Source organism: Sorex fumeus, unplaced genomic scaffold (assembly GCF_029834395.1).
Source record: "Sorex fumeus unplaced genomic scaffold, SorFum_2.1 ptg000051l, whole genome shotgun sequence".
Classification (NCBI taxonomy): domain Eukaryota; kingdom Metazoa; phylum Chordata; class Mammalia; order Eulipotyphla; family Soricidae; genus Sorex; species Sorex fumeus.
In genome coordinates this window covers 27,503,372-27,530,198 of record NW_026606108.1, presented here as the reverse complement: position 1 = coordinate 27,530,198, position 26,827 = coordinate 27,503,372, and the positions used below count along the sequence as shown (strand labels likewise).

Genomic DNA, 26,827 nt, shown 5'->3' with positions numbered 1-26,827 from the left:
AAGGCAAACACCCTACTGCTGTGCTATCACTCCAACCTAAATAAATACAAAATGATCTCTCTCATATGTGGGATATAAAATACATAATGGTGGAATAATGAATGCCTAAGACAATGGATACAAAGAACATGAGAATGGGTGTTGCCATGTAGGAGAGATACTCTCAGTAGCTTGCCCGGCTCAGTAGCTTTCAGTAGAAAACATGCCACTTTAGGGTGTTCAGGGATTTAACAGGGAGGAATGTCTACGGTGAAGGGAAGCATTCAATTTCGAGGAGGAGATAGTGTTGAAAGGTAGTAAAGTGTTAGGTATAAAACCATATCAGCAAACAGTACTGTAAATCACACAGCAAAAAAGTATTAAAAATAAAAGTGCCTCTCATTAGAACAGGGTGGGAAGCAAATGGGGAGTTTGTAATGGGTAGAGGAAAGTGTACACTGGTGAAGGTATCTGCATGAAATAGTCAGTGTGTTCCTGAAACCCAATCATGAATAACTTTGCAATTCTATGATAACTAAATAAATTTTTAAAAACTTAAGAAAAATAATTTATACAACTCAACAGCAATAAAATACATGATCCAGTTAAAAAATAGGCAAAAGTGAGCACTGCTAGAAGTTATCACTTCTTTTTCTAACAATGTGAGCACCACTGGGTATGACCTAAAAACCAAAACCAAAAAATAAAAATAAAAGGTAGAGGACACGAACAGACATTTTTTCAGAGAAGATGTAGAGAGTCAATGGGGGATTTAAAGAAGATGTACAGAGAGTCAATGGAAGATTTTAAAAAAGATACTCAACATCAGTTATTATCAGGAAAATAAAATTCAAGTTCATCATAAAATACTATCTCATGCCCATTAGAATTACTAAGTAATGTTATTTGTCAATTATGTCTCAATTTTAAAAGTATATACACAAAAACATACAGATACACTCTACATACATACAGATATTTTCACACACATTAAAGCAATTTCATTTATCTGAGCATTTATTAATATTTTAATTTCAAATAAAAGTAATGAAAAAATATTTCTGTCTCTAGTGTCTTGGTGAGTCAAGAGGCTTAATGAAAGGAAAATCTGGGCCTATTTTCCTCTACCTACCTTGTAGATTCAGGTTTGATATCAATGTCTCTAATCCACTTTGATTTGACTTTTGTGCATGGTGTTAGGAAGAGATCTGAGTTCATTTACATTGTATGAAATTCTTATTTTAGAAATCTCTCTTGAGTATTCTATACACAACAATAAATAAGAGAGATAGAGAAAGCAAAAAATTTAGAGGCAAGGGCTAGAGGTGTCCATCCTAGCAGTTCAAGGGACACCATCTAGTGTGAGATAAAGGAAAAATTATTTATTTACTGTTGCAATTTTCAGTCATGGCAGTGCTAGTGAATTTGCATAGGTTTCTGAGATGGGTTAGAGTACTGAATAAAGAGGTCTTGGACTATGGAATGGTGAGGATTTTATAACTCATATCTCTCTAACTGACCTTGTTTAGATACACATTTCCCACACTAACTTACCAGTAAAATCTACCTTCCAACATACAATATTTTAAAGGACAGAAAGTATAGCCAAAAAGTAGTCCACACATCTCTCCTAACTCAGTGAAACTCGGTGAACTACCTTAGCTTTGCACATAACTCCTATGAGTTGGAGGTTCTTAGGAATTCATTCTAAGAGAATGATTCTTTCAATATGCAGAAAATTGGCCTTGTCAGATTGAAACTTGGCAAGAGCACTAAGATAATGTCACCCTAAGCAACAGGCACAGATTACTAGGTCTGCCATCTTCAACTCTGTGTGCTCACTGCTTTACTTTAAACATTTCTCATCAGTTTATGCCATAGAGATAAATTCATGATTAAATTCCAAGATGTTTGCTATAAACATGCAATTTTTCTTCTTTGGCATCATTATTCATCCATCAAAGACATGTAAATAAAGAAAAACTAGCAAAGGAAGAGTTGGTACAGGATACATTCTGATAGATTGGTGGGGCCTATATTGCAAACATACCAGATATCTTAGAAATGAACACTTCTATGACCCATCAATTCTACTTCTAGGGATTTATCCTCACCTGTAAACTAAGGATATTAAACAAAAATCTGGTGTTGAGATGAAGTATTTGAAGAAAACTGTTTTAATTTTTCTCTTTTAAGTAATATATATACAGTAATAAGAAATTTCAATTATGAAGTGCATCCCACATGATACTCTCATATTTTCTGAAATATATCATAAAATATCAGACTTGTCTCAAAATATCTCAGAATAAACTGGTGAGCTGGAAAGGAGAGAGAAGAAAGAAAATGGTGTGTGACCCAGAATTAGAGTCATTCTTATTTTGACAGCTCCTTGGTTTTGAATAAGCCTCATCAGATTATGTGCCAGAGAAGAAGAACATGCTGGCTTCTCGGAAGTTGACTCGGGACTTAGGTCAGCTGCTGCTGGAAAATTATTCTGCTCTCTTCTGTGACCTAATAATGACTCCCTGACCAATTTCCAAAGAGACATTATTGGAGAACTGTAATTAACACTGCTACATCCGGCCTTGAATCATCTTTGTATAACATCTGTTTTCTCCTTCTGACATTCATTTGGAGATTTTCAATGGGACAGAGGGACAGAGTTAATGTCTCCCTAATTACTCAGGTCAAGAAAATATCTGAGATGGAAAGGGAGATATCCACAATGTCCCACTTCCTCAGGTCTCCATCAAACTGCCACTCACTAATAACTGAAAATCAGACCGGTGAAAAATAAGTGAATCTCAAAGGGATGAAAGTCATACTTACGGACACACATTTCCCTGCTTTCATAAAATCCTGGACAACACTGGGATTTGCGCCTATACATAGTTTTTTCCCCATGTCGATAGGCTGTCCGATAACTGATTCTAGAGAGAGAGAAATTGCATTGTTACTTTTTTTGATTTGTAATTGATTAGAGATCAGAATATATGTAAATACAAAATAGAGGAAAATGCAATATAACTAAAATGCTTTAAATAAAATGCTCTTTATACCTGGGATCGAACCCAGGTTGGACACATGCAAGGCAAATGCCCTTCCCGCTGTACTATCACTCTGGCCCCAACAAAATTAATTTTTTAGGGCCTGCTCTTCGGGCAGGCATGTGTGGTGTTTGGGAAAATTCAAAATGATGGTGGTAGAAAGGTGTAATGGTGGGGAAATTGGTATTCGAATATTAAATATAATAAATAATTGTGAATAACTTTATAATAATAAAATAAAATTTAAAAAATATTCTTTGTCTTTGGGGCTGTAGCAATAGCACAGTGGGTAGGGCATTTGCCTTGCACGCAGCCGACATGGTTCAGTTCCCAGCATCCCATATGGTCCCCTGAGCACCACCAGGGATAATTCCTGAGTGCATGAACCAGGAGTAACCCCTGTGCATTGCTGGGTGTGACTCAAAAAGCAAAAAAAAACAATTCTTTGTCTTCAATGAATTTACATACAGTTGAGGAAGAATTTCTACCAGGTAATCTAATTAAAGATACATAAAATAAATATGTACATTTGGCTGTTATGTCAAGTATTGTTAAGAAAAATAAAACTTAAATAAGGAAATAGAGTATGAAAGGGAGGAGGGGCTCATTTAGGTAGAGTGGTCAAGAACTGAGTCTCTGAAAAAAGTGACACTGACCATAATATTTTATAATGATGCTCAAAATAGCAGGTGCCACATCTGACGCATGATATACACTCCTTTAAGTAGCCTATGGATAAAATTATAATATCAACTCCCTCTATGTTAAAATGAAACCATCATTATGTAATAAATTTGTCTGTTTTCTGTTTTTTCACATTCAGAGAATTGCTGTATTTTACTTAAATTGAGGTCAAATTTGTTAGCTAGGTTAAGTTAGATATTCTGATGTTCATCTTTGAGAGTGTTTCCTTTAATTTTTGCCACATAAAAATGGTATAATTTACTATAATCAAAAGTGATAGTAATCAGAACACTTTTTTTCTGAGTTCCCTATTTGCTTTTCTCTTTCTCCTATGGGCTGGAACAAGGCGAGGAAGTAGCAAGCACTCGTAGATAATGGATGCACCTTCTCAAGTCTTGCAGACCTCTATTTTAGACTCCATTCCCAGTTAGTCAAACTCGTAAAATAAATCTAAGCTTCCATTACCTGTGCCGTGTGCACTTAAACCAGTTTAGAATGTCAGTGCAGCTGGTGTAGTAGATTTGATCAAAGGGATGTGGGTATGACTCTTGCACAGTCACTGAATAGCTGAAGAAAAGATGAAAAATAAGGAATTAGTACTTGTCTTTCTATATATATTTAGTTATTTCATGTACAAAAACCCAATTGTGGGCTATCTCCATTTGAAATTCTACGCTGTCTCTTAATAGAATTTCTGTTGTTTTGTAGATTTTTGGAACTAGAATCTCAATGTGAGAAATAATAATAGTACCTTTAAAAGACAGGAGTTCATGCTGTAAATTTTTGTAAATGTTCTCTACCATTCACCATAAACTATGATACATATATACACATATGTATACATGTTGGTGTATATATGTAAGTGTATATATGTATATGTGTATGTGTTATATATACATATGTATATGTATCACATATACATATATAATTATGGATCTAAGTACTATCCTCCCATTGTTCATCGATCTGCTCGAGCAGGCCCAGTAACATCTCCACTGTGAGAGTTGTTGTTACTGTGTTTGGCATATTGAATACGTCACGGGTAGCTTTCCAGGCTTTGCCGTGTGGGCAAGATACTCTCAGTAGCTTGCCGGGCTCTCCAAGAGGGGCGGAGGAATCGAACCCAGCTCGGCCGGGCCGGCCACATGCAAGGCAAACACCCTACCGCTGTGCTATCTCTCTATTATAAAACAATATATCTGTTTGCAGTCACACCTGGTGGTGCTCAGGGCTTACTCCTGCTCTGCATTCAGGAATCACTCCTAATGGCTGTAGTGGGGCTCAGGAGACCATATGTGGTGCCCGGATCAAACCTAGGTCAGTTGTACACAAGGCAAGCACCAACTTGCTATACTGTTTCTCTGGCCCCAGATACTAATTTCAAAACACATCACCACATAATTTTCTGTATTTAACTCTATCTCTTAACTCTAAGGGGACAAGGATTACCTAATCTTTTCACAGTGAGCTTTCACTCTAAGTCTGCATTGTGGATCACAAAGGTAACTAGCAAAGAGACAAGTTGAGTATTGTTTATAATGCCTGCCCTCCTTCACAGACAGGGAAGAATGTATAAGATCTCTAAACAAAATCTGCAATGACACATTCAAACACCACTCGATACATATGGCTAAGACAATTGGCCTGAAATAATCATACCAACAAGCTGCTGCTCTAGTCTGTTTTCCAGCACATTTTTACTAACAACTTGTTGGAGTAAATGCATAAACTCCTAAAAGTATAGATATAAGAATATATGTGAAAAATATCCATGATATAAAGGGATTATTAAATGTGAATTCTATATTTTTTCATTCTAAGACAGTCTATTACATGCCTAAAAACTTACTTCCTGATACAGAAAAATCTTAAGTGCTCTTTTTTTTCAAACTATTTATTTTTTTTATAACCAATTCTTAAAGATTTCTATTTAAATTATTCATTCATACTAAACTACAAAATGGGTCACAATCACAGACTCATTTTTTGCAAAATCAATAGCCCAAGTTCATCAACTGGAGAAGGTAAGGAAAAAATCAGGTGTAAATTTCAACAAGAAAATTCAGATTAAATGGTAAATGGTTGCTCAAGTGGTAAGGCACTTGTAAGGCATGTGTGAGGTCCCGTGTTTTCATCTCCAGCACTGAATTGCTCCTCAGAGCACCACCAGGAATGGACTCCACAACCAACAACAAACAATTCAGGTTAGACTAAAGCAGAGCATTCTGGTGTGAAAGACTGTGTGGTAGCAGCCTTCCAAACAGTGGAATATTTTTCTTCAGCTGCTCTAATAGTCATTATGTAGTTAGGTTTCAATAAGGCATCCATAAACTAATCATTGTGTTGACATTTGTGTCCATTTCTTGGAGGGGGATCGCAACTTTTTTTTCTAGGTAAACTTAAGAATCCTCCATGAATTTAAGTAAACAAATATAAAAGAGGGGACAGGAGCAAGACTAGACAATTCTGTAACTCTTACATAACTCCCAAAGGTATCTTGTTAAAATTCTTTAAAGTTTGGATTGGTTGTTCCCTCATTTTATCTTAGTTTTTAATTATTCTAACCCTGAAATGCACATAATTTTGAAATCCACTTTTGTAGTTTAGAAGTTATTAAAAAGAAAGTTTTCCTATTAGTAAATAGTCTTCAAATTATGACTGTCAAATATTCTGAAAGTGACTATATCAACTTGCTCAGTACCCAACTACAAGATAGTTGAAATTGTCATTTTCAAGGGATGACTTTTTAGAAGCTATGTGCACACATCATGAAGGGAAATGTATCTGAGAATAGACCTTTCTCTTCTGGTCTTTATAACTACTTCTTTAGCCAGAGCCTGGGTTGCAATTTAAACTTAATTAGGAACTCTGCTAACAGTTCTTCTGCCACATTCATTAGCATCTTCTCTTAAAGACACAGGGTAGAAAAGACTATTCTTAATTATCCAGTCCAGTGTTTCTCAAATGGAGACCAGATAGTTTTCTGTGGGTCCCCCAGGATATTGCAAAGGGGCCAGAGGTGATAATCACATAGTTTGGGACAAGATTAGGACACCAACTTGTAGGATTGGGGAATGGGAAAAGCACACAAGGAAACAGGCTGGAAGGGGGCCAGAGCTTGTAAAGGAATGAGAAACACTGGCCTATTTCAATCTCATTTTATAATAAATAAGCAATACTGAGTTCCTAGTGCTAGTGGGCAGTCTAGAGGCAGCATAAACACCAGGGTCCCCAGTCACCATCCTGTCTCTCTGTCCCCTCTCATGTTACTCGAATATTTATGCCTTCTAAAACAGCCAGTAAGTGGAAAATTCACTTAAAAGGAATCTAATTCCAATTTTAGACTATTTGAAGCACTGCAATGCAAACTTCTTATCTCTTGCTTGTTTGTTTAAACCTCTCAAATATACTGAAAAAATAGTATTAACGTGATTTTAACTTAAGTATTATTATCCATACAGAAGCCCCAGCCAGACTTAATTTACCATCAAAGAAAGAAGGGAGAAGCAGGAGGTGCGGGAGTCATCACCACTTGGAAACATTCCAAAGTGACTAATTACTTTTTATCTGCCTAAATTACCTTGTTATTTAATCAGATATGGTAATAAGTATCATTTCTTATCTCTGCTCAATTCAGAGCTGCTGCTTTTACTTACTACGACTTCTATGCTCTGTCAAAGAACGGCTTCTCTTTGTGAATGGCTTCCTTAGAAAAAAACTCCACTAGATGCAAATACTTATACTCACAATCTAGGAAAAGGAGATGGAAGAAGAAACAGATGATTCACAGAAGTATTATTTATTTCCCAAAGGGATGCCGTGCAGAACTCCTCTGATAATAAGATAGCCCTCGTATCTTTTAAATAATTTAATTTTCCTTCATTTCATTTCATATAGAACTTTTAAGAATCACAATTGCTGCACACAAATGAAGCATAAATGCAAAGAAAAGATTAAATGGGCCTGGGAAGGGGACTAAGAATCTGTAATGCTGATAAGCTGCCAGTGAGGCTACTGTAAATCCACAGGCCAAAGACTGAGAAGCCAACCTCAAGGTAATTCTATAACAGAATTGTTGGTACCAGAGGTTTTCATCAAAAGGAAAGATCAATGATGTACCCTACTCAAGCCTAGTACTAGGAAGACACTGCCTTTGAAACTAATCTTCTACTCCCTGTTTCAATTCAAATTCATTTGTTTTTTAAGTACAGCTGATACCTGTCACCTGCATCTTTATTTGATCATATTAATTTAGACTCCTAACTCTGCTCTTTTCAAAGCTATTCTTTTGCCTTTCTGGAAAGGATCACTTTCTAGTCTCATAATAGTACAGGGCTGGAGCGATAGCACAGCGGGTAAGGCGTTTGCCTTGCACGCGGCCAACGGGGGTTCAATTTCTCTGTCCCTCTCGGAGAGCCCAGTAAGCTACTGAGAGTATCCTGACCGCATGGCAGAGCCTAGCAAGCTCCCTGTGGCATATTATATGTCAAAAACAGTAACAAGTCTCACAGTGGAGACATTACTGGTGCCCACTTGAGCAAACTGATGAACAACGGGAGGACAGTGCTACAGTGCTATAATAGCAAATTCATCGATAAGATGATAGTAGCTGTCAATCCATCTTTCTAAGAGTTCATAGAAAACACAAACACAGGACAAAAATCTAGTATTTATCAACTTTTACACTCAATATCCCTCCCCATTAATGAGTATTTTAGAGATTACTCCAAACATTGGTACAACAGTGGAATTATATTAGGCTTATTAGGCTAATGTTCCTTTCTTTTCTCTCTGTCTTTAATAGATACTGTCTCTCTAATGGATAGTGTCTATTGCCACCAATGTCCATATATCATGATTTCATTTCCTATTGGAAGGCAAGTTCACGAATGCAACAATTACTTCTTAAACACCATATTCAAGGCAGTGTTTGTGACACTTAGAATTATCAATGGTGAGTGACCATACATGTAATTATTCTTTGACAAATTCTAGTGACTAGTGAACAAGAAATTATGATAAAATGTGTACAGATGAGTGGGTGCTAGATTATTTGACATCTTAGATTATCTTTTCTCTGCAGCCTTTCTCTCAGAATACTCATCTGTTCATAATTCAACTTGCTGAAGACTCCAAAATATACTCTCAAAACATTTCATACTTAGGAGATTCCAAAACAATTTCCAAAATCAGAGATTTTATGAACACAACATGGCAAAACCACAGTACTTGATTTCTTTCTAAATTACCTTCTTTTATTTTTTGCCACATGCACTGATAACTCCATTAGTTTATACAGCAATCCTAAGGCTCAGTTTATTTTTTTTCAGTTTTGGAACCACACCTGTCTGTGCTCAAGGCTTACTCCTGGCTCTGCAGTCAGGGATCACTTCTGACAGGACTAAGGGGATCATATCTGGTGTCGAGGATGGAACCTGGGTCAGATGTTTGCAAGGCATGCACCGTACCCATTACACTGTCTCTGTGGTCCCTGAGTCTCAGCTTTTTCTGCCTCATAAAATCCTACTTTCACTATATAATAAGATATGCTGATTCTTATTTCAAAGCATCTTAGAATTTTTTTTCTCTGATTCCAAATTTATTGGGCACTAAGAAGTTCAACCACCAAGAGCCTGTCCTTTTAAAAATGTAATAAGTACACATCCACATATTCATTTCAACTACATTAATAACAATTTAGTATGTACTTTATTGGTGAAATGTTTTGTGAGAGGTGCTGTGAAGAAGATACAGGGAAATAGACCTGGATCCTTAATTCTGTGTGTTTTGGCTAATATCATCCAAATATAGGATTTGATTATATCTACACAATTCCTCTATAGCTTAAAGTTTCATAACGATATATATCTTCATTGATTGATATGAGGAAATATGCCGTTGTTATATGATTGCAACAGTGCTAACAGAGATGGAATAAGTTCTCTCTGAAAAATAATACTGTGATTGAGGAAACACAGTGCTCCCAGATTAATACAGTTACTGTACTTGAAACACTATAGGCTTTAAAAATATCACTGGATGGGGGCCAAAGAGATTGTACAGTGGGTAAGGCACTTGTGTTGCATGCAGCTGATATGGGTTCAATTCCCGGAATCACATATGATCACCTGAGTGTATCAGAAGTGATATCTGAATGTAGAGCTAGGAGTAAGCCCTGACCTGAGTCAGGTGTTGCTCAAACAACAAATAAAGCAGTAATAATTGGGTGTGAATTATAATTAAAATGCACTGTGATAGTCATGGTGCTAACGGTAACAAAAACTACAAATAGTTTGAGATAATAACACAGTGTAAAAATGTACATTACTATAGTATCTGATACCTTTTATTTACTTGGAAAAGTTGCACTTGTGATGTTGCTTTTCAACACACATCTTATTTTTTTTAATGAATGCAAGTTACATAGTAAAGTAGTGTGATCTATATCTGATTATGCTCCAATACTACTAAATGTGCTATGTTGTTCCATAAAGAACTACAAGACCCCTAAAATGACATTTTATCATGTAATTTGTTTTCCTACTGTAAATATTCAGATCTTGATTCCACATCATCTGCTTTCATATAATCCAGCCAGCCTGCTCTTTCCCAGTACTGTATGGCCCTACACTCAAGCTACTTTCCATTTCTAGAACCCCTCAATCACCATCATCCACTTGTCTTATCCAGTTTTGTTTTGTTTTTGAACATCAGATAACTTCCACATAGACTTGAAAAGTCCTCCAAAAATCACATCTCCCTTTTTAGGCCATCTACAGCCCAATTTTTTTATGCCATACATTTCAGTATCTTGTTTTAGCATATTATTCCACATTGTCCTCCACTGCTCATTTATTAATTCCCCTGCAAAAATATTTGTGTTAGATTCAGAGTCTGGCAAACTCCTCATGGTGTATTTGATATGCCAAAAACAGTAACAACAAGTCTCATAATGGAGATATTACTGGTGCCAGCTCGAGCAAATCAATGACAGTGCTATAGTGCTAGATTAAATACATCAGATTTTCAGCTTAATATATAGATCAAAATGAATAAGGTTACCAGTTTATTATACATACCAGTACTATGTACATAAAATTGAATTAAAAATCTCTTCTCAAATTCTTATTTTATTTATCAGAGTGATAATGACTGTACACTAAGGAACTTACAGAAATTATTTCTCAGATTACTTTTAAAATTATTACCTTTCCCAGTGACTACACACATTAGGGTCTTCAAGATTCAAGAGGGAAGCTGTCTTGATCCATTGGCACAACAATAAGCAGATAAAACTCAAGCATGAGTTCAAAGAGATAATCATTTTTCCTGCAGAACAACCTACAAGAGGGGAGAACATACCCATTAGAGATGCATTAAATGCCCAGACAGAATTATCTTCAGTATAGCAACTATTGAGCACCAGTTGTCACTAGGGCAGAAACTTGCATAAGAGTCATGTATTTAAATAGACAAGTCACCAGATTTCATGGTCCAGAAGATAGAGATATTTCTTATGTTGTGCAGGGTGGCCACTGTTTTGTAAATTACTAAAATGTGCAAATCATCATTAATTGCCACCACCACAAAAGCCCTTCTTATCCATGCCAGACAACATTAAAGGCATCTACTAGAACAACGCAGATCAACACAGACATCCAGATTCTCTCACCAGGCATATTTCCCCTCTGGAAGAAGAGGGCCCACAGAGAAATCTGGCCTCATTTGTCCCAGAGGATAAATGACGAAACAGAAGCTCCATTGACTCAAGGGAGGCACCTCAGGTTCAAACTGAGATTCATTCAATAATTCATTCAATGTGTGCTGAATGCCTACTCTTATCCTGAGCTCTGTGCAAAAACTGGATATAAAATACAAAACTATTTCCTGTCCCTGCCCATTAGGATGTTTGCAATTTAGTAATCATGACATACATTTCTCATATTTAGTGCTCCACTTTCCTCATCTGCTCAATAGAAGCAAAACCGATTTTCTTACAGAGGCCTCTGCATAGGTGAACAGCAAAAAAGCGCAGAAGCCGTTTTCAAGTCAGAGATAGAGAAAATGTACTTCATATTATTAAGAGGAAGAAAGGTCATCATGGAAAAATAGACAGATACCTATTTGGAAGTTTGGAGAAAAGTTGGGCAGGCAAAGGAGATGGAAGAGAGTACATAAAGTGTTTCAGACATAGGGAATGGGGGGGTTGGGACGAGTGAAGCATATTTAAGGAGCAGAATTAATTCAGCTGAAAGAGACGAGGAGCCTACCGCAATAGGCTTTGTAGTCTTTGTAAGCATTGAACTTTTTGCAAAGATGAGGGGGACTTAGAGTATAGAATCTATATAAAAAAAAGATCCTCTGGCTGAAAAAGGGAGAGAGAAACATATAGAGAGGGACCATTAGAGGAAATGTGGGGGAAATATAACTGGGTAAACTAAGGAAATAACATTAGGGTTTAGAAACTGAGTGAATCTGGGACAGTTTAGGCAGATAAATTTCTGGACTTGGTGACTGAATGTGGGAGTAAGAGATGAAAGGCTCTTGGTGATAATCCCAGGGAGGGACAGTGAATCCCTTTCTGTCATGGTAAGCACAGAGTCCTCCTCCTGCGGGGAGGTGCGAGGGGGGGTGGGGGGAAAGGGGGAATTTAGTTTCATTTTAGATATTTAGAGTCTTCTATAAGTTACTCAAAGGAGGAAGTCTGTGTGTATTTACTGAACCCTGAAACATCTATTTACTTACACCAGGCACTATAAGTAAATCTTACAAAGGCATGTGCTGAGAAAGCTAATTTCTCTAGGAACTGAATAAGGAAACATTTAATTATCACATTTATAACGTGATCAAACACAATAATTATAAAAAATGAACATGAATTAGAATGACTGATCTATTTACTAATTAAAACAAGAAAAGAAGCATCAACTTGCTTATAAGAGGTCTAGCAAGACTAGTAACAACAGGCCAGATTACATAAACAAAGAAATTATTTGGGGGTAACAGCTGGTATGTTGAGAATCTATGCCAACTTTCTATACTATAAGATTACCAGTCTCTAAGTCTGTACCAAGCAAATTAATTGAAAAAATAACCCTGTGGCTAAAAAAGTTAAATTTATCTTTAAACAAATAATAAATAATAATAACTGCAAAATCTTAACCTTAGAAAATGTTTTATCCTTCAAATTCAAAAGAATAGATCAAGTGAAGAATTATTAAATTATCAAACATCAAGACTGTTTATAATGACAGTATAGGTCATTTTTTTTAAAAGAAAAAGAGCAAGCTTCTTCCAATTAATTCTAACATATAAAACATAAATGTTTTATTTTTATAAAAATATGTTGGAGCGATAGCACAGTGGGTAGGGCATTTGCCTTGCATGCAGCCAACATGGCTGACCCGAGTTCTATTAGTCTGCCCCTCTCCGAGAGCCCGGCAAGCTACCGAGATTATCTCACCCGCACGGCAAAGCCTGGCAAGCTCCCCGTGACATATTCGATATGCCAAACACAGTGACAACAAAGTCTCACAATGGAGATGTTACTGGGCCCACTCAAGAAAATCGATGAACAACGGGAGGACAGTGACAGTGATATGAAATATATAAAATACAGTGGTAGGGCGTTTGCCTTGCACACAGCCAACATGGCCAACCTGAGTTCGATTCCTCCACCCCTCTCGAAGAGCCCGGCAAGCTACCGAGAGTATCTCACCCACACAGCAAAGCCTGGCAAGCTACCAGTGACGTATTTAATATGCCAAACACAGTAACAAGTCTCAAAATGGAGATGTTACTGGGCCCGCTTGAGCAAATCAATGAACATGGGAGGACAGTGCTACAGTGCTACAGATATTTATAAATATAATAAACTCAAAATAGGGTTATAGACTAATTCAAATTTTTAACATTTCTTAAGGAAGCTTTAAAATTAAAAGCTTATATTACATCACTAAAGAAGATATTTCACCAAAATATAATAAACTCAAAATAGGGTTATAGACTAATTCAAATTTTTAACATTTCTTAAGGAAGCTTTAAAATTAAAAGCTTACATTACATCACTAAAGAAGATATTTCACCAAACAGGATGAATAAAAAGTAATGATGACTATAAACAACAACCGCTAATATTTCTTGGCTTATCTCTGTGTCCCCAGGTACAATGTTGAACTTTTTATGTGAATTGTCTATTTAATGTTAGAATAAAATATTTTCATTTTTCTCATTTCACAGTTCGAGACATAATATTGTGTTTTCCTTACTCATCAGTAAAAAAATTTAATTTATTTGATTGTAACCAATAAGCATGGCTGGAGCAATAGCATAGCAGGTATGGCGTTTGCCTTGCACATGGCCAACCCGGGTTTAATTCCTCTGCCCCTCTCGGAGAGCCCAGCAAGCTACCAAGAGTATCTCACCCACACGGCAAAGCCTGGCAAGCTACCCATGAGGTACTCGAAATGCCAAAAAACAGTAACAACAAGTCTCACAATTTGTTGTGAGACTTTGCTGGTGTCCGCTGGAGCAAATCGATGAACAATGAGAGGACAGTGCTATACAGTGATATAACCAATAAGCAAGGCAAATATCCCTCTGTTCCATTTCTTTATCTATTTCAGAAAAAACACTTCATTTTGATAAAGAATGAAATATATATTAACTTTCATCCTATTTTTTAAGATAACCCCCCCCCAGTGCCAGTGCCAGTCAGCAATAATTTGCCACCTACTCACAATTACCCTTAATCAGAAAGTTTATATCCTGAGTCACCATTTCATACTCCAACCGTCTATTTCCCAATTAGAAATGTTTTCTTTATAAAGTTAGAAATTACTGCAAGCAATGATTCAAACCTCCAAAACCAGAAAAAGGCTATGTGTTCTCTCTCTTTCTCCCTCTTCCCCCTCCCCCCTCTCACTTTTGGTCTATGGTTTATGGTTTTGGGGCCACAGCTGGTGATATTCAGAGGTTATTCCTGGCTCTGCACTCAGGAATTATTCATGGCAGTGCTCAGAGGACTACATGGAATTCCAGGGATTGAAATCAGATCGGCCACATACATACAAAGCAAACGTCTGACCTGCTGTACTATCTCTCTGGCCCAATATGTGTTCTCTTTTAATGTAACATCTCAGCGCCAATCCGCACTATCCCATCTAATTTTAAACTCTATGCACAGCTTATGAAGACTAACTTTTTCAGGATGGCAGGACTAAATACTTGGTGACTTTGACTTTCTCTATGCTTTCAAAAATCCAGCTGATATGGTGTTGAAATGGAAAATATAAATCTGTTTTTAAAAAACAAGTATATATTTTTTTCTTTTTTGGCCACATCTGGAGATGATCAGGGGTTACTCCTGGTTCTGCACTCAGGAATCACTCCTGGCGGTGCTCGGGGGACCATATGGGATGCTGGAAATCTAACTCGGGTCAGCTGCGTGCAAGGCAAATGTCCTACCCGCTGTGCTATCACTCCAGTCCCAAAACAGGTATATTTAAATAAATATAAATGGAATTTCCAGTTAAAATGGAAACAATAAATCTGTTTTTTAAAAATGGATTTATATATATCCAGATATGTGTAGGTCTCTTATTCCCAGAGCATTATCATAATTTTAAAATTAGCTGATGTATAGAGTAATCTACATCAAAATATAAAAGAATAGCTAGATCAAGATGCAGGGACTATGAAAACTCCCGTACACAGGTTAAATTGATGGAAAAAATTATTTAAATGTTACATGTAATAACAGAAGAAGACATTTCACAAATATGCCAATAATCTCTAAAGAAATAAAAGGAAAGCAACATTTCACTGTCTTCAGAAACATGGATTATTCTTCCTTTTGTTCTCTTATTTAAAAAAAGAAAACAATAGGTAAACAAAGTAAGTGGATAGAACTTTTCTAGTCATCGCTCCCTTTTTTGTTTCTTTTCTTGTGTAAGTTCTGATAGGTAAATGTATCCACATTTTTCCTTTCCCTTTTTTTATGTCTACCCTGAAAAAGGTAAGTTCTGTATATTTTTATTCCCATTTCTCTCCTTTAATCTGTGTTACACTATAACGCTCCACTTTATAATATAAATGAAAACAAAATGTTTTTTAAAAATAGCATTATTTAAATTGGGAAAAAGGGCAACACAGGCGTAATTTGTCTTATTAAAATCAACATTTTAAATATGCTCGAATTTCTACATTGGGTGTTAAGCTACCCCCACCCACCCAGTCTTTCTCTTCAAATAATTTTCCTTATGGTTCCATTTAACAAAATTTTAAATGGAAAAAAAAATCATTTGCATGAACCCCCTAGTGCCAAACTTGATTGCATTCCGTATCATTTACTTAATTATCATGGAAAAATCAAAACAGAAATCAGTACAACTGATTAGCATTGCTAAAGTGCTCTTATTAGAAAGCGGAAACAGCGGGAGAATTAACTCTTGCTACCTACTTGTCACATGGCTCCAACTAGGAAGGCAATCTTCACTTAGAATACCACAAAAACCTCAATAATCAGGTTGAATAAAATTCATACAATGGATTAGTTTGATTCTGATGATACGGAGCCCTTTCTTAGTATGTTAGGGAGAAATAAATAATGGGGCGTTGATTTGCTAATTTATTTTTGCAACAACAGAGGAATAAATGATTCCAGACAATTCTTTTGGACTGTAAAACTGATCTCATTCCTGGAATCATTAATTGCAAATAGCTACCCGTGACATATTTGATATGCCAAACACAGTAACAATCAGTTTCACAATGGAGATGTTACTGGGCCTGCTCGAGCAAATTGATGAACAACGGGAGGAAAGTGCAGTCATGGAAATAACATGGGTCCCTTTATTCTTAAACTCATTTCCTATCCCTAAAATCCTCTCACTGTCCTTAGCATGAAAATTAATTTCTTGATTAAGAATAAGCTATATTTCGGAAAACTGTGCATTGTTAGTGGGATGTAAATTGGCAAGGCCACTATGGAAAACAGTAACAGGGTTCCTCAAAATAGTAAAAATAGAACTGTATTAGGATGTATTTCAACAAATCTACTTCTAGGTATTTATCTGAAGGAAATGAAAACAATAAATTAAAAAATATCTTTGCATTCTCATGTTCATTGTATTGTTAATTGCATGTTCATTTCATTTTACTAGACAAGACATGGAAACTACCTACGAAGGAATAAAGAAACTTGGTATATGCCATAGACCATGAACTATTATCTTGTCACTAAAAGAAAAAAAAAGGAAATCTTGCCACTTGCAGTAACAAGGACAGATTTTGAGGGCATTATAACAAGTGAAATAAGTCAGGGAGAGAAAACACTGTAATGATCTCACTTACATGTGGAATATTAAAAGAAGTAAACAAGCTCATAGATAAAAAGAATAAACTGGTGGTTGTCAGAAGTGGAAGGGTGAACAAAATGGGTAAAAGTTTTAAAGGGTTCAAACCATCATTCTAAGAACCAAACAGAACAGACTATCCTGTTTGAAACGACTGATAAAGAAACTTTACCTGCTTTTGTCAATTTTGTAGCCCTCCCCTCCACCAGACCATTATCTCATCCACTACTTCATCTCACATTACCTCATCCTTCTTTTTCCTCTAAATTTTTATCCTTCATGGGGTGTGTTTTAGTCTTCTGCCTAAATCTATATACTATAAATTGCAATTCTCTACTTTTCCAAAACTATATTAATGATTAACAATAAATAATAATTATAAATATCCTTGGTATTCTATAACTGAAAATTATATACACTGGGAACTAATACATTATATGTCAATTTTGAGCCAGAGAAAAACTACATTGGGAAAGGCTTTTGCTGCCTGATCTCAGTCAATTTGAGTTCCATCCCTGGCACTCTATGAGTCCCACCAGGAGTGATCCTTGCTGCCTGATCTCAGTCAATTTGAGTTCCATCCCTGGCACTCTATGAGTCCCACCAGGAGTGATCCTTGAGCCCAAAGCCAGAGTAAGACCTGAGAAATGTTGGGTATGGCCCAAAAACTTAAAAAATATCTCAATTTTTAAAAAGGTACTGCCACGCTTATTCAACTTTTTCTCTTTGGGTTCCAAGAGAAACCTGTTTCACTTGATTACTCTATTATTTTATCTATAAATGATATACTAATTTTCCCTTAAACTATTGAGAAAGACAGCTTGGGTGAAAGAAAGCAGTTTGCTGTTTTTTCTGAAAATTTTCATTTGTGAATAAAATATGAAAGTCCATCTTTAGGTTATTAATGTTGTTAAAGAAGCATGCTTGTCCACTTCCCTGAGAGCAACCTCAGATGTAAACTTTTTTTTTTAATTTTTATTAGTGAGACACCATGAAGTACAGTTGTAGACTTAGAAATTTTCTTGCTTGGGTTTCAATTACACAATGATCAAATACCCATCCCTCCACCAGTGCCCATTTCCCACCACCACGGATCCCAGTATCCCTCTCATCCCCCATCCTCCCCATCCCACCTTGCCTCTGTGGCAGGGCATTCCCTTTTGTTCTCTTTCTCCTTTTGGGTGCTGTGGTTTGCAAAAGAGGCAATGAGTGGCAATCATGTTTGGTCTATAGTCTACTTTCAGCATGCTTCTCCCATCCTGGGAGGATCCTCCCAACACCCTTTATTTGGTGCTCCCTTCTCTATCTGAGCTCCCTTTTCCCCTAGCATGTGTGGCTGGCCTCCAAGTCATGGAGCAAAATTCCTGGTACTAATCTCTGCCATTCTTGGGTGTTAGTCTCCTATTTTGTTACTTTATGTTCCCCAGATAAATGCAATCTTTCTATGTATGTCCCTCTCTTTCTGACTCATTTCGCTTAGCATGATACTTTCCATGTAGTACCATTTGTATGTAAATTTCATGACTTCGTCTTTTCTAACAGCTACATAGTACTCCATTGAGTAAATGTACCAAAGTTTCTTTAACCAGTCATCTGTTCTCGGGCACTGAGGTTTTTTCCAGATTCTGGCTATTGTAAAGAGTGCTGCAATGAACAAACAAGTGCAGATGTCACTTCGACTATATTTTTTTGCCTCTCTGGGATATATTCCTAGGAGTGGTGTTGCTGGGTCAACTGGGAGCTCAATTTCTAATTTTTTGAGGATCGTCCATACTGTTTTCCAAAGGGGCTAAACCAGTCGGCATTCCCACCAGCAGTGAAGGGGGGGTCCCTGTGCTGGCAAAACTGGACGGCTACATGCAAAAATGTGGGCACAGATCTCTGCCTAACGCCATGTACAAAACTAAGATCACAGTGGATTAAAGACCTCAACATCAGACTGGAATCCATAAGGTACATTGAAGACAAAGTTGGCAAAACCCTCCATGACATTGAAGCTAATGGTATCTTCAAAGATGTCACACCACTGGTCAAGCAAGTGAAAACAGAGATAGACAAATGGACTATCTTAAACTACGAAGCTTCTGCATCTTCAGATGTAAACTTTCAAGGAAAAAGTACTAATAAAAGGAATCCTCGAAACACTGCTATGATACCTATTTTCTTTGTCTAAAGCTAGTTATTCTATAACATATTCCTTTTACCTGGGCAAAACTATTCATCTGAAGCAAAGCAGGTGTTATACATATTTTTATGTGGAAGACCTCATGTCATTTTACTAACAGCAATTACCACAACAAAGGCATTCACCTTAGTCCAATTAAATGGCAGTCACAAAGCATTCTTTAAAAGCTTTGAGAATAGAAGTTAAATGAGTATGACATTTAACATAAAATGAGAAAAGAAACAAGTCTTATTTTCTAAGTTTATAATGGTTTATAAGCAACCTTAAAAAAATCTCCAAAACATTAGCACCAAATCATTGTTAAATGTCTGGGTTTTGTTTGTTAGATACTTCTCATTAAGTGAGACAAAGTCCTAAGGGTGTCCAAGCACTGAGTTACTTTGAGGAAGCTCACCACCGACCCTGTAGGAGAACAGCCACAAATGAATCATTTCTATACATAATGATGGAACCATGATTAAGACTAAAATTGGTAACAGTGGGAATAAAGAGGTAGAGTCTTACCTCTTACCCACACAACCCGAGTTCTTTCTTTCTCTCTTTCTTTCTTTCTTTCTTTCTTTCTTTCTTTCTTTCTTTCTTTCTTTCTTTCTTTCTTTCTTTCTGGTGGTTGGGGAGGCAGGGGTCGGTGGGGGAGGGGTAAATTTGGGACCATACCAGGTGGTGCTCAGGGGTTACTTTTTACTCTATGCTGGGGGGTCACTCTTGCTGGTAGTGCTTAGGGAACAGTATATAGTTCTGGGAATGAACTGGCCTCAGCAACATGCAAGAAATGGACCTTATCCCTGTATTGTCTCTCTGCCTCCAACACCAGATCTTGTTAGGTGCTATTAAGAAGTAGAGTTGTGGAGACCCTAATCATCTGCCTAATGCTGACTTTAGGAACTACTCTGCAACATCCCTGTGAATGTATGACCCACAGCATATGGTAGGAGTGGTGGGTATGGGAGGGAGATATCACAAATAATATTGGCTACTAAGGATCAAAGTACAATCAATTGTGGGGATTCTTGCGGCACAAGAAGTGATAGTCTCAGACCTGGAAAGCGGTCAGTGGCCTGAGTGCATGTTTTGTATGTAGGCAGACCTGGTTTAATCCCTAGCATCGTATGGTCCCTGAAGCATTCCGGGAAAGACACCTGAGCACAGAGCCAGGAGCAGACCCCTCCCCCACATCACTGCCCAGTCTGGCCCCATAATAAAACCAAAGCAAAAAGAGTCAAGATCTGGGCCTTTAATAGTTCAAAATCTACTAAATAGAGAGGAAAATTATAAATAAAATATAAAAGAATCATCTTAGAAATAAGCTGCAAGGGTTTTAAAGAGGAGAGTAAATATCAATGTAAATAGCAAAGGTCTTGATCAAAGTCAAAACTGAACATAAGCTTTAAAAAAACAAAGAGAACGTAGAAATCATTGACTTCCTATCTCATGCCTGATACTTTAAAAATGCAATTCTGTTGACTGAAATTAAATGTTTCACCAGAAAACAGACAATTAAGACAGTGCAGAGATTTGACAAATCTGGCTAATATCTCTATCTGTGATCTGTACTTAATATCATATTTGGAAAAAGGAGTCTTTATTCCAATGTAAACCACAGGGAGAGGCTATGAAGCAAAGAGAAAAAACTCTGGGTCACGCCTTAGCGAGGATTATGAAAAGCAGTGCTCTTAAAAGGCAGAGCACTAATGATGAAGGATCTTACTAACAGAATAAGTTCAACTTATTTTATACTATATGAGGTACACTTAATTTATGAGGTAGTCTTTGAGCAGGATGCACTGTTTGATTACAGAGGTAGTTTGGAGATTAAAACTCAGAAGACATGCGAAATCAAACCAAGGGAACAGACAGGAGGCAAAGGAATAGGTAGAACTGAATGCATTTAAATGTGTGTGGAACTGCCTGGCCCAAGTCAGCAAACTAATGAATGTGTGTGAAAGACCAATGGGAGAAAGGATTGTATGAGAAACTAATAGAAAAAAGGAATGCTTGGGCAAAAATAAATAATATAAAATGTTATAAAATAATATAACATAATATAATATAATAATGTTTTTAAATAATATAATAAAATTTTAATTATTTTATAATAATATAAAAGAAACATGAGTAATTTTCTTAGCTTTATCACAATAAATTAAAAATAAAGTAAGTAAACGATTAAAAATAAACTACTATCCCTTTCATACAATTTACTTCTTTTCTTTTTTTTCAACTATAGTCTGGCAAACCTAATTAAACATTGTTGTTGCAGCCAGTTTCCAACATCATTTCCAGTGATACCTGCCTAATATGGACCCTTCTCACAATAAGTAGAATAGACTTGTGTGCCTAATATAATGTTACAAAAAGAATGGGTACAGCTTCCAAACTTTAATCATCAAAGTCATTTGATGACCTTATAGTCATCTTTTTTTTCTAATTTTTATTAGTGAAACACTATGAGGTACAGTTGTAGACTTACAAATTTTTGTGCTTGGATTTCAATTATACAATTATCAAATACCCATCCCTCCACCAGTGCCCATTTCCCACCACCATGGATCCCAGTATCCCTCCCACCCCCCCATCCTCCCCATCCCACCTTGCCTCTGTGGCAGGGCATTCCCTTTTGTACTCTCTCTCCTTTTGGGTGCTGTGGTTTGCAAAAGAGGCAATGAGTGGCAATCACGTTTGATCTATAGTCTACTTTCAGCATGCTTCTCCCATTCTGGGAGGATCCTCCCAACACCCTTTATTTGGTGCCCCCTTCTCTATCTGAGCTCCCTTTTCCCCTAGCATGTGTGGCTGGCCTCCAAGCCATGGAGCAAACCTCCTGGTACTAATCTCGGCCACTCTTGGGTGTTAGTCTCCTATTTTGTTACTTTATGTTCCCCAGATGAATGCAATCTTTCTATGTATGTCCCTCTCTTTCTGACTCATTTCGCTTAGCATGATACTTTCCATGTAGTACCATTTGTATGTAAATTTCATGACTTCATCTTTTCTAACAGCTACATAGTACTCCATTGAGTAAATGTACCAAAGTTTCTTTAACCAGTCGTCTGTTCTCAGGCACTGAAGTTTTTTCCAGATTCTGACTATTGTAAAGAGTGCTGCAATGAACAAACAAGTGCAGATGTCACTTTGACTATACTTTTTTGCCTCTCTGGGATATATTCCCAGGAGTGGTGTTGCTGGGTCAAAGAGGAGCTCAATTTCTAATTTTTTGAGAATCGTCCATACTGTTTTCCAAAAGGGCTAAACCAGTTGGCATTCCCACCAGCAGTGAAGGGGGGGTCCCTTTCTCACAACATCTGCACCAACACAGGTTGCTTTTGTTCTTTTGGATGTGGACCAGTCTCTGTGGTGTGAAATGATATCTCATTGTTGTTTTGATCTGCATCTCCTTGATTAATGATGTAGAGCATTTTCTCATGTGCCTTTAGCCATTCGGATTTCATCTTTGATGAAGTTTCTGTTCATTTTGTCGCCCCAGTTTTTGATGGGGTTGGATATTTTCTTCATGTGGTGTTCAACCAGTACTTTGTATATCCTTGATATCAATCCCTTGTCGGATGTATATTCGGCAAATATCCTTTCCCATTCTGTAGACTGTCTTTGTATTTTGGTCACTGTTTCTTTTGAGGTGAATAAGCTTCTTAGTTTAAGATAGTCCCATTTATCTATCTCTGTTTTCACTTGCTTGGCCAATGGCGTAACATCTTTGAAGATACCATTAGCTTCAATATCATGGAGGATTTTGCCAACTTTGTCCTCAATGTACCTTATGGATTCCGGTCTGATGTTGAGATCTTTAATCCATTTTGATCTTACTTTTTTACATGACGTTAGGCAGAGATCTGAGCCCACATTTTTGCATGTAGTTGTCCAGTTTTGCCAGCACAATTTGTTAAAGAGGCTTTCCTTGCTCCACTTCACTTTTCTTGCCCCCTTATCAAAGAACAGATGATCATATGCCTGGAGGGAGATGTCAGTATATTCAACCCTGTTCCATTGGTCTACAGCTCTGCCTTTGTTACAGTACTATGCTGTTTTAATTATTACTGCTTTGTAGTAGAGTTTGAAATTAGGGAGGTTAAGTACAATTTCCATTTGTTTGAAGTACCATTCTATAGAAAGGCCATTGCCAAATCATTATGAAGTCTAGCAGGCCAATAGAGATACCTATTGGTGAGATCTGGCAAGAACCTGAGTTTTCCTGCCAATAGCCATGTAAGTGAGCCACCTTGGAAGTGTACTCTTCAAGCCTATCAACAGCCCAGAGGCCTACTGACATACTGATTGCAATTTCATGAGGTTACAAGCCTAAAGCACCATCTAAACTTTTCCATAGAAACTACGAATAGATCATTGTTATTTTAAGCCACAAATTTTTGAACCAGTTTGTTATACAGCAATATAGAACTAATATGCCTACATTTCTACATGTTTATACCAAAAAATGTCTTGTTCAACTCTCAAATTGCTTCCCAAATGCCCACCACTTTTTTTTGTACGTTAAGCAGCAGTATCACATAGGAAAGATCAGCTGCAATGATGATGCTGATATACCTTCTACAAATTATTGTACCTCTAGGCAAGAACCCATCATCTTCAAACTACAGCATATTATGGACATATTATTCCAAGAGATATGACTTCACAATGCCTGTGTTTAGAGGTACGTTTGCTGCTTTTCCATGCAAAGCATTATCCTAGATTAAACTGCCATTCATCCCCAGCTATTTAGCATTTGAATATCACAATAATTGAAAGGTTTATTTTACACTCTGTGCTATAAAAGTCAATGAAAAGATTCCCAAATCTTGGTTACTTTTACATCTAGGAATAAATATTTCTTTTATTTTGTTGCATTTGAACTAGTTTTCTAAGATTATCTCTAATTAGATGATACACAAAAGTTGATTAAAACTATTTTGAAATACTATAACTTTATATCTTGAATTTATAGAAATATAATCAAGTAAACCTATTATACAGACTCACCAGTTTATATTTTGTCACAATACTTTGACTATTCCATATCTCTATACAGTTTTATTAATTAAATTAAAGGCCCTCCCGTTGATCATCGATTTGCTCTAGCGGGCCCAGTAACGTCCATTGGAGACTTTGTTGTTACTGTGTTTGGCATATTGAATATGTCATGAGGAGCTTGCCAGGCTCTGCCGTGCAGGCGAGATACTCTCGGTAGCTTGCCGGGCTCTCCGAGAGGGGCGGAGGAATCGATCTCAGGTCGGCCATGTTAGCTGCATGCAAGGCAAAAGCCCTACTGCTGTGCTATCGCTCCAGCCCTATACAGTTATAGATTCAATTTAAAGATTTTTCATATTTTTAACTATCTTTGAAAAATTTCTACACATCATGTCCCTTTTATCTTTTGAGCTTTGAATATCAAGGCAATGTAAAATTTGATTAGTGTCAAAAGAGAATTACAGAGAAGTATCGGAGTTTGAAAGTGTTTCCATCTGGTTAGTGGGGATAAGAGCACTGCAGAAATTTGTGCTGCATAGATATCTGGACGTGGAGATATTATACCTTGTGAAAAAAATAAGACCAAAGGAAAGAGAAAGCCACTTCACACAGGAAAAAAGCAAAAGATTGCCTTCATCACTGAGTGGAAAAGAAAGAGTGGAGGATAATTTTAAAGCCAGGACAAGAACAATTTGATTTGCACAGTTTACTCTTTACTCAAAGTAAAGTATTTGGACATCTCATGAGAGCTCAAATAGGTTCGAGAAAGCGAACTGGAAAAATGGAAATGAATCAATCCAGAGAGAAAGAGAAACTTGTTGCTTTCTCTTTTTCCTTTTAACCTACTATAACGATTGAAGAAGTAGAAACACTTGGTTTTATTAATACCCTGACACAATAAAAGCAAGAAAAAATACAATTGCTGCAGAATAAATTGTAGAAAAAGCTAAATTCCTTTAGAAAGAAAAGTTCTATTATGGTAAAGGGACAGAGGGGGAAAAATACAGTACTCTGATGTGCAGCAGAATGCAAGAGTGTCATAAGAATCTCAGGTTTCCATATACAAAGGTCAGAGGAAAGACAGGAACAATGGCGATAAGCTGAAGTCTTTGCTCCCTCTTTGGCAAAGGTCCTTTTAAATGTGCATGCTGCTTTGGCAAATAGAATGATAACACTCATTCTGCCTCCAACTCTGTCATGCCAGGGCTATCTACACGTCACCCGCTCACCTAGCTGTGTGTCATTAACTTTTAATCATTCAACTTCCCCATATTAGGACATAACTAAACAATCCAAATCAAGCCTCTCTCCTCAAAAGTCATGTCAGATAGATAAAACCCCCACAAAAACAACTTGGTGAGAGAAGAATTTCTATGGAACCAAGACTTGAAAAATTGTTCTAAAGGCTAGTAATGTGCCTTAAAAGGCTGAAGTAGATGTCTGGCATATGTAAGGCCCTGAGTTCATCCTTAGCACCGCATGGCTCTGTGTAGCACATCACCATTCCAAGCACTAAACTATCATGCCCACACCACTGGGCTGAGCATGATGGTATATACTACTGATGGCCCTTGAGTGCTGCTGGGTGTTGCCTCTACAAAAGAATCTATTCCAGTCAGTGGCATCTATCCATATTCTGTTAAGGTGCCCATACATGCACACAGACACAGCATTCCTTTCATTTTCAACACTATATAACAGACCATATAATTTGGGGCTTTAGCATTCATTTGACTTCCCAAAATTTCTGAAACATCCTGGGTTCCACAGAACTTTTGTACTAAGAAATAGTCAAATGTTACTATTGAAGGTCTTAATGGGATAAAATTGAGGTCCTTTTTTTTATGAATTAAGTAACTGAAATCCCAAGATGCCTTGACTATAATCACAGAGCTAATTTATAGGTTGCCCAACACCACAGTGCCGAATACAAGACTCTTTATTCTAGTCAAATCACCTCTTCAACAAGTAAAAGAGTCATTGTCGTTTAAATTAATAACTACCATCTGTGTATTGGGGCCTTAAATGCTTCTTGAAATGCAAATTCATTAAAAATTATATTCTCCAAGTGACTAAACTACTTCCTAGTCAACACTGAGAATCTCAGTTAGAAAGTATATAAGGTATTCCCATGTTCACATTCGACAGCTGTTTCAAATGATCAGTAACATTGGGCCTCAACTGTCCTTCCCAGGGTTACTCATTTCTGAACCACTAATCCAGACCAGGAGGCAGAGAGACCACAGACATCTCTTACAGTAGGCAATGCCACAGCAGAGTTTGAAGACTTTTCATCCTTATGTGGGTTTGATGCCCACATGGTCAAAAGCTTTGAAGATTTGAGACAATATATGAGGAAATTGCTGAGGAAGTGGAAGTAAGCAAAAGAATATAATTATTCAAAGTTGCATTTGGCCAGAACATTCAGAAGAAAATGGGCAACCTTCCCTCCCACCTCCACTTCCTCACTAGGAGTATATATATATGCAAATATAAGAAGTCATAATCTAAACCCCAATTTTATGACTCAAAATAGTCCTTTGTTTTAGTACTTAAAGTACAACATGCTGAATTAGCAACACCACTTCCTG

General features: G+C 37.0%; 1 protein-coding gene across 2 annotated transcripts in view; it reads right to left on the bottom strand.

The window, feature by feature from the left end:
- MEGF10 (multiple EGF like domains 10) overlaps positions 1–26,827 on the bottom strand; it is a 184,808-nt gene that overhangs the window by 127,862 nt on the left and 30,119 nt on the right. For both annotated transcript variants that reach the window (XM_056124440.1, XM_056124441.1), the window contains exons 2-4: positions 10,922–11,054; positions 4,179–4,280; positions 2,812–2,912 (exon numbers count right to left, since the gene is read on the bottom strand). In XM_056124440.1, coding sequence (XP_055980415.1) covers positions 2,812–2,912; positions 4,179–4,280; positions 10,922–11,037 — 319 coding nt within the window. In that variant the 5' untranslated portion in view covers positions 11,038–11,054. The remainder of the gene's footprint in view (positions 1–2,811; positions 2,913–4,178; positions 4,281–10,921; positions 11,055–26,827) is intronic.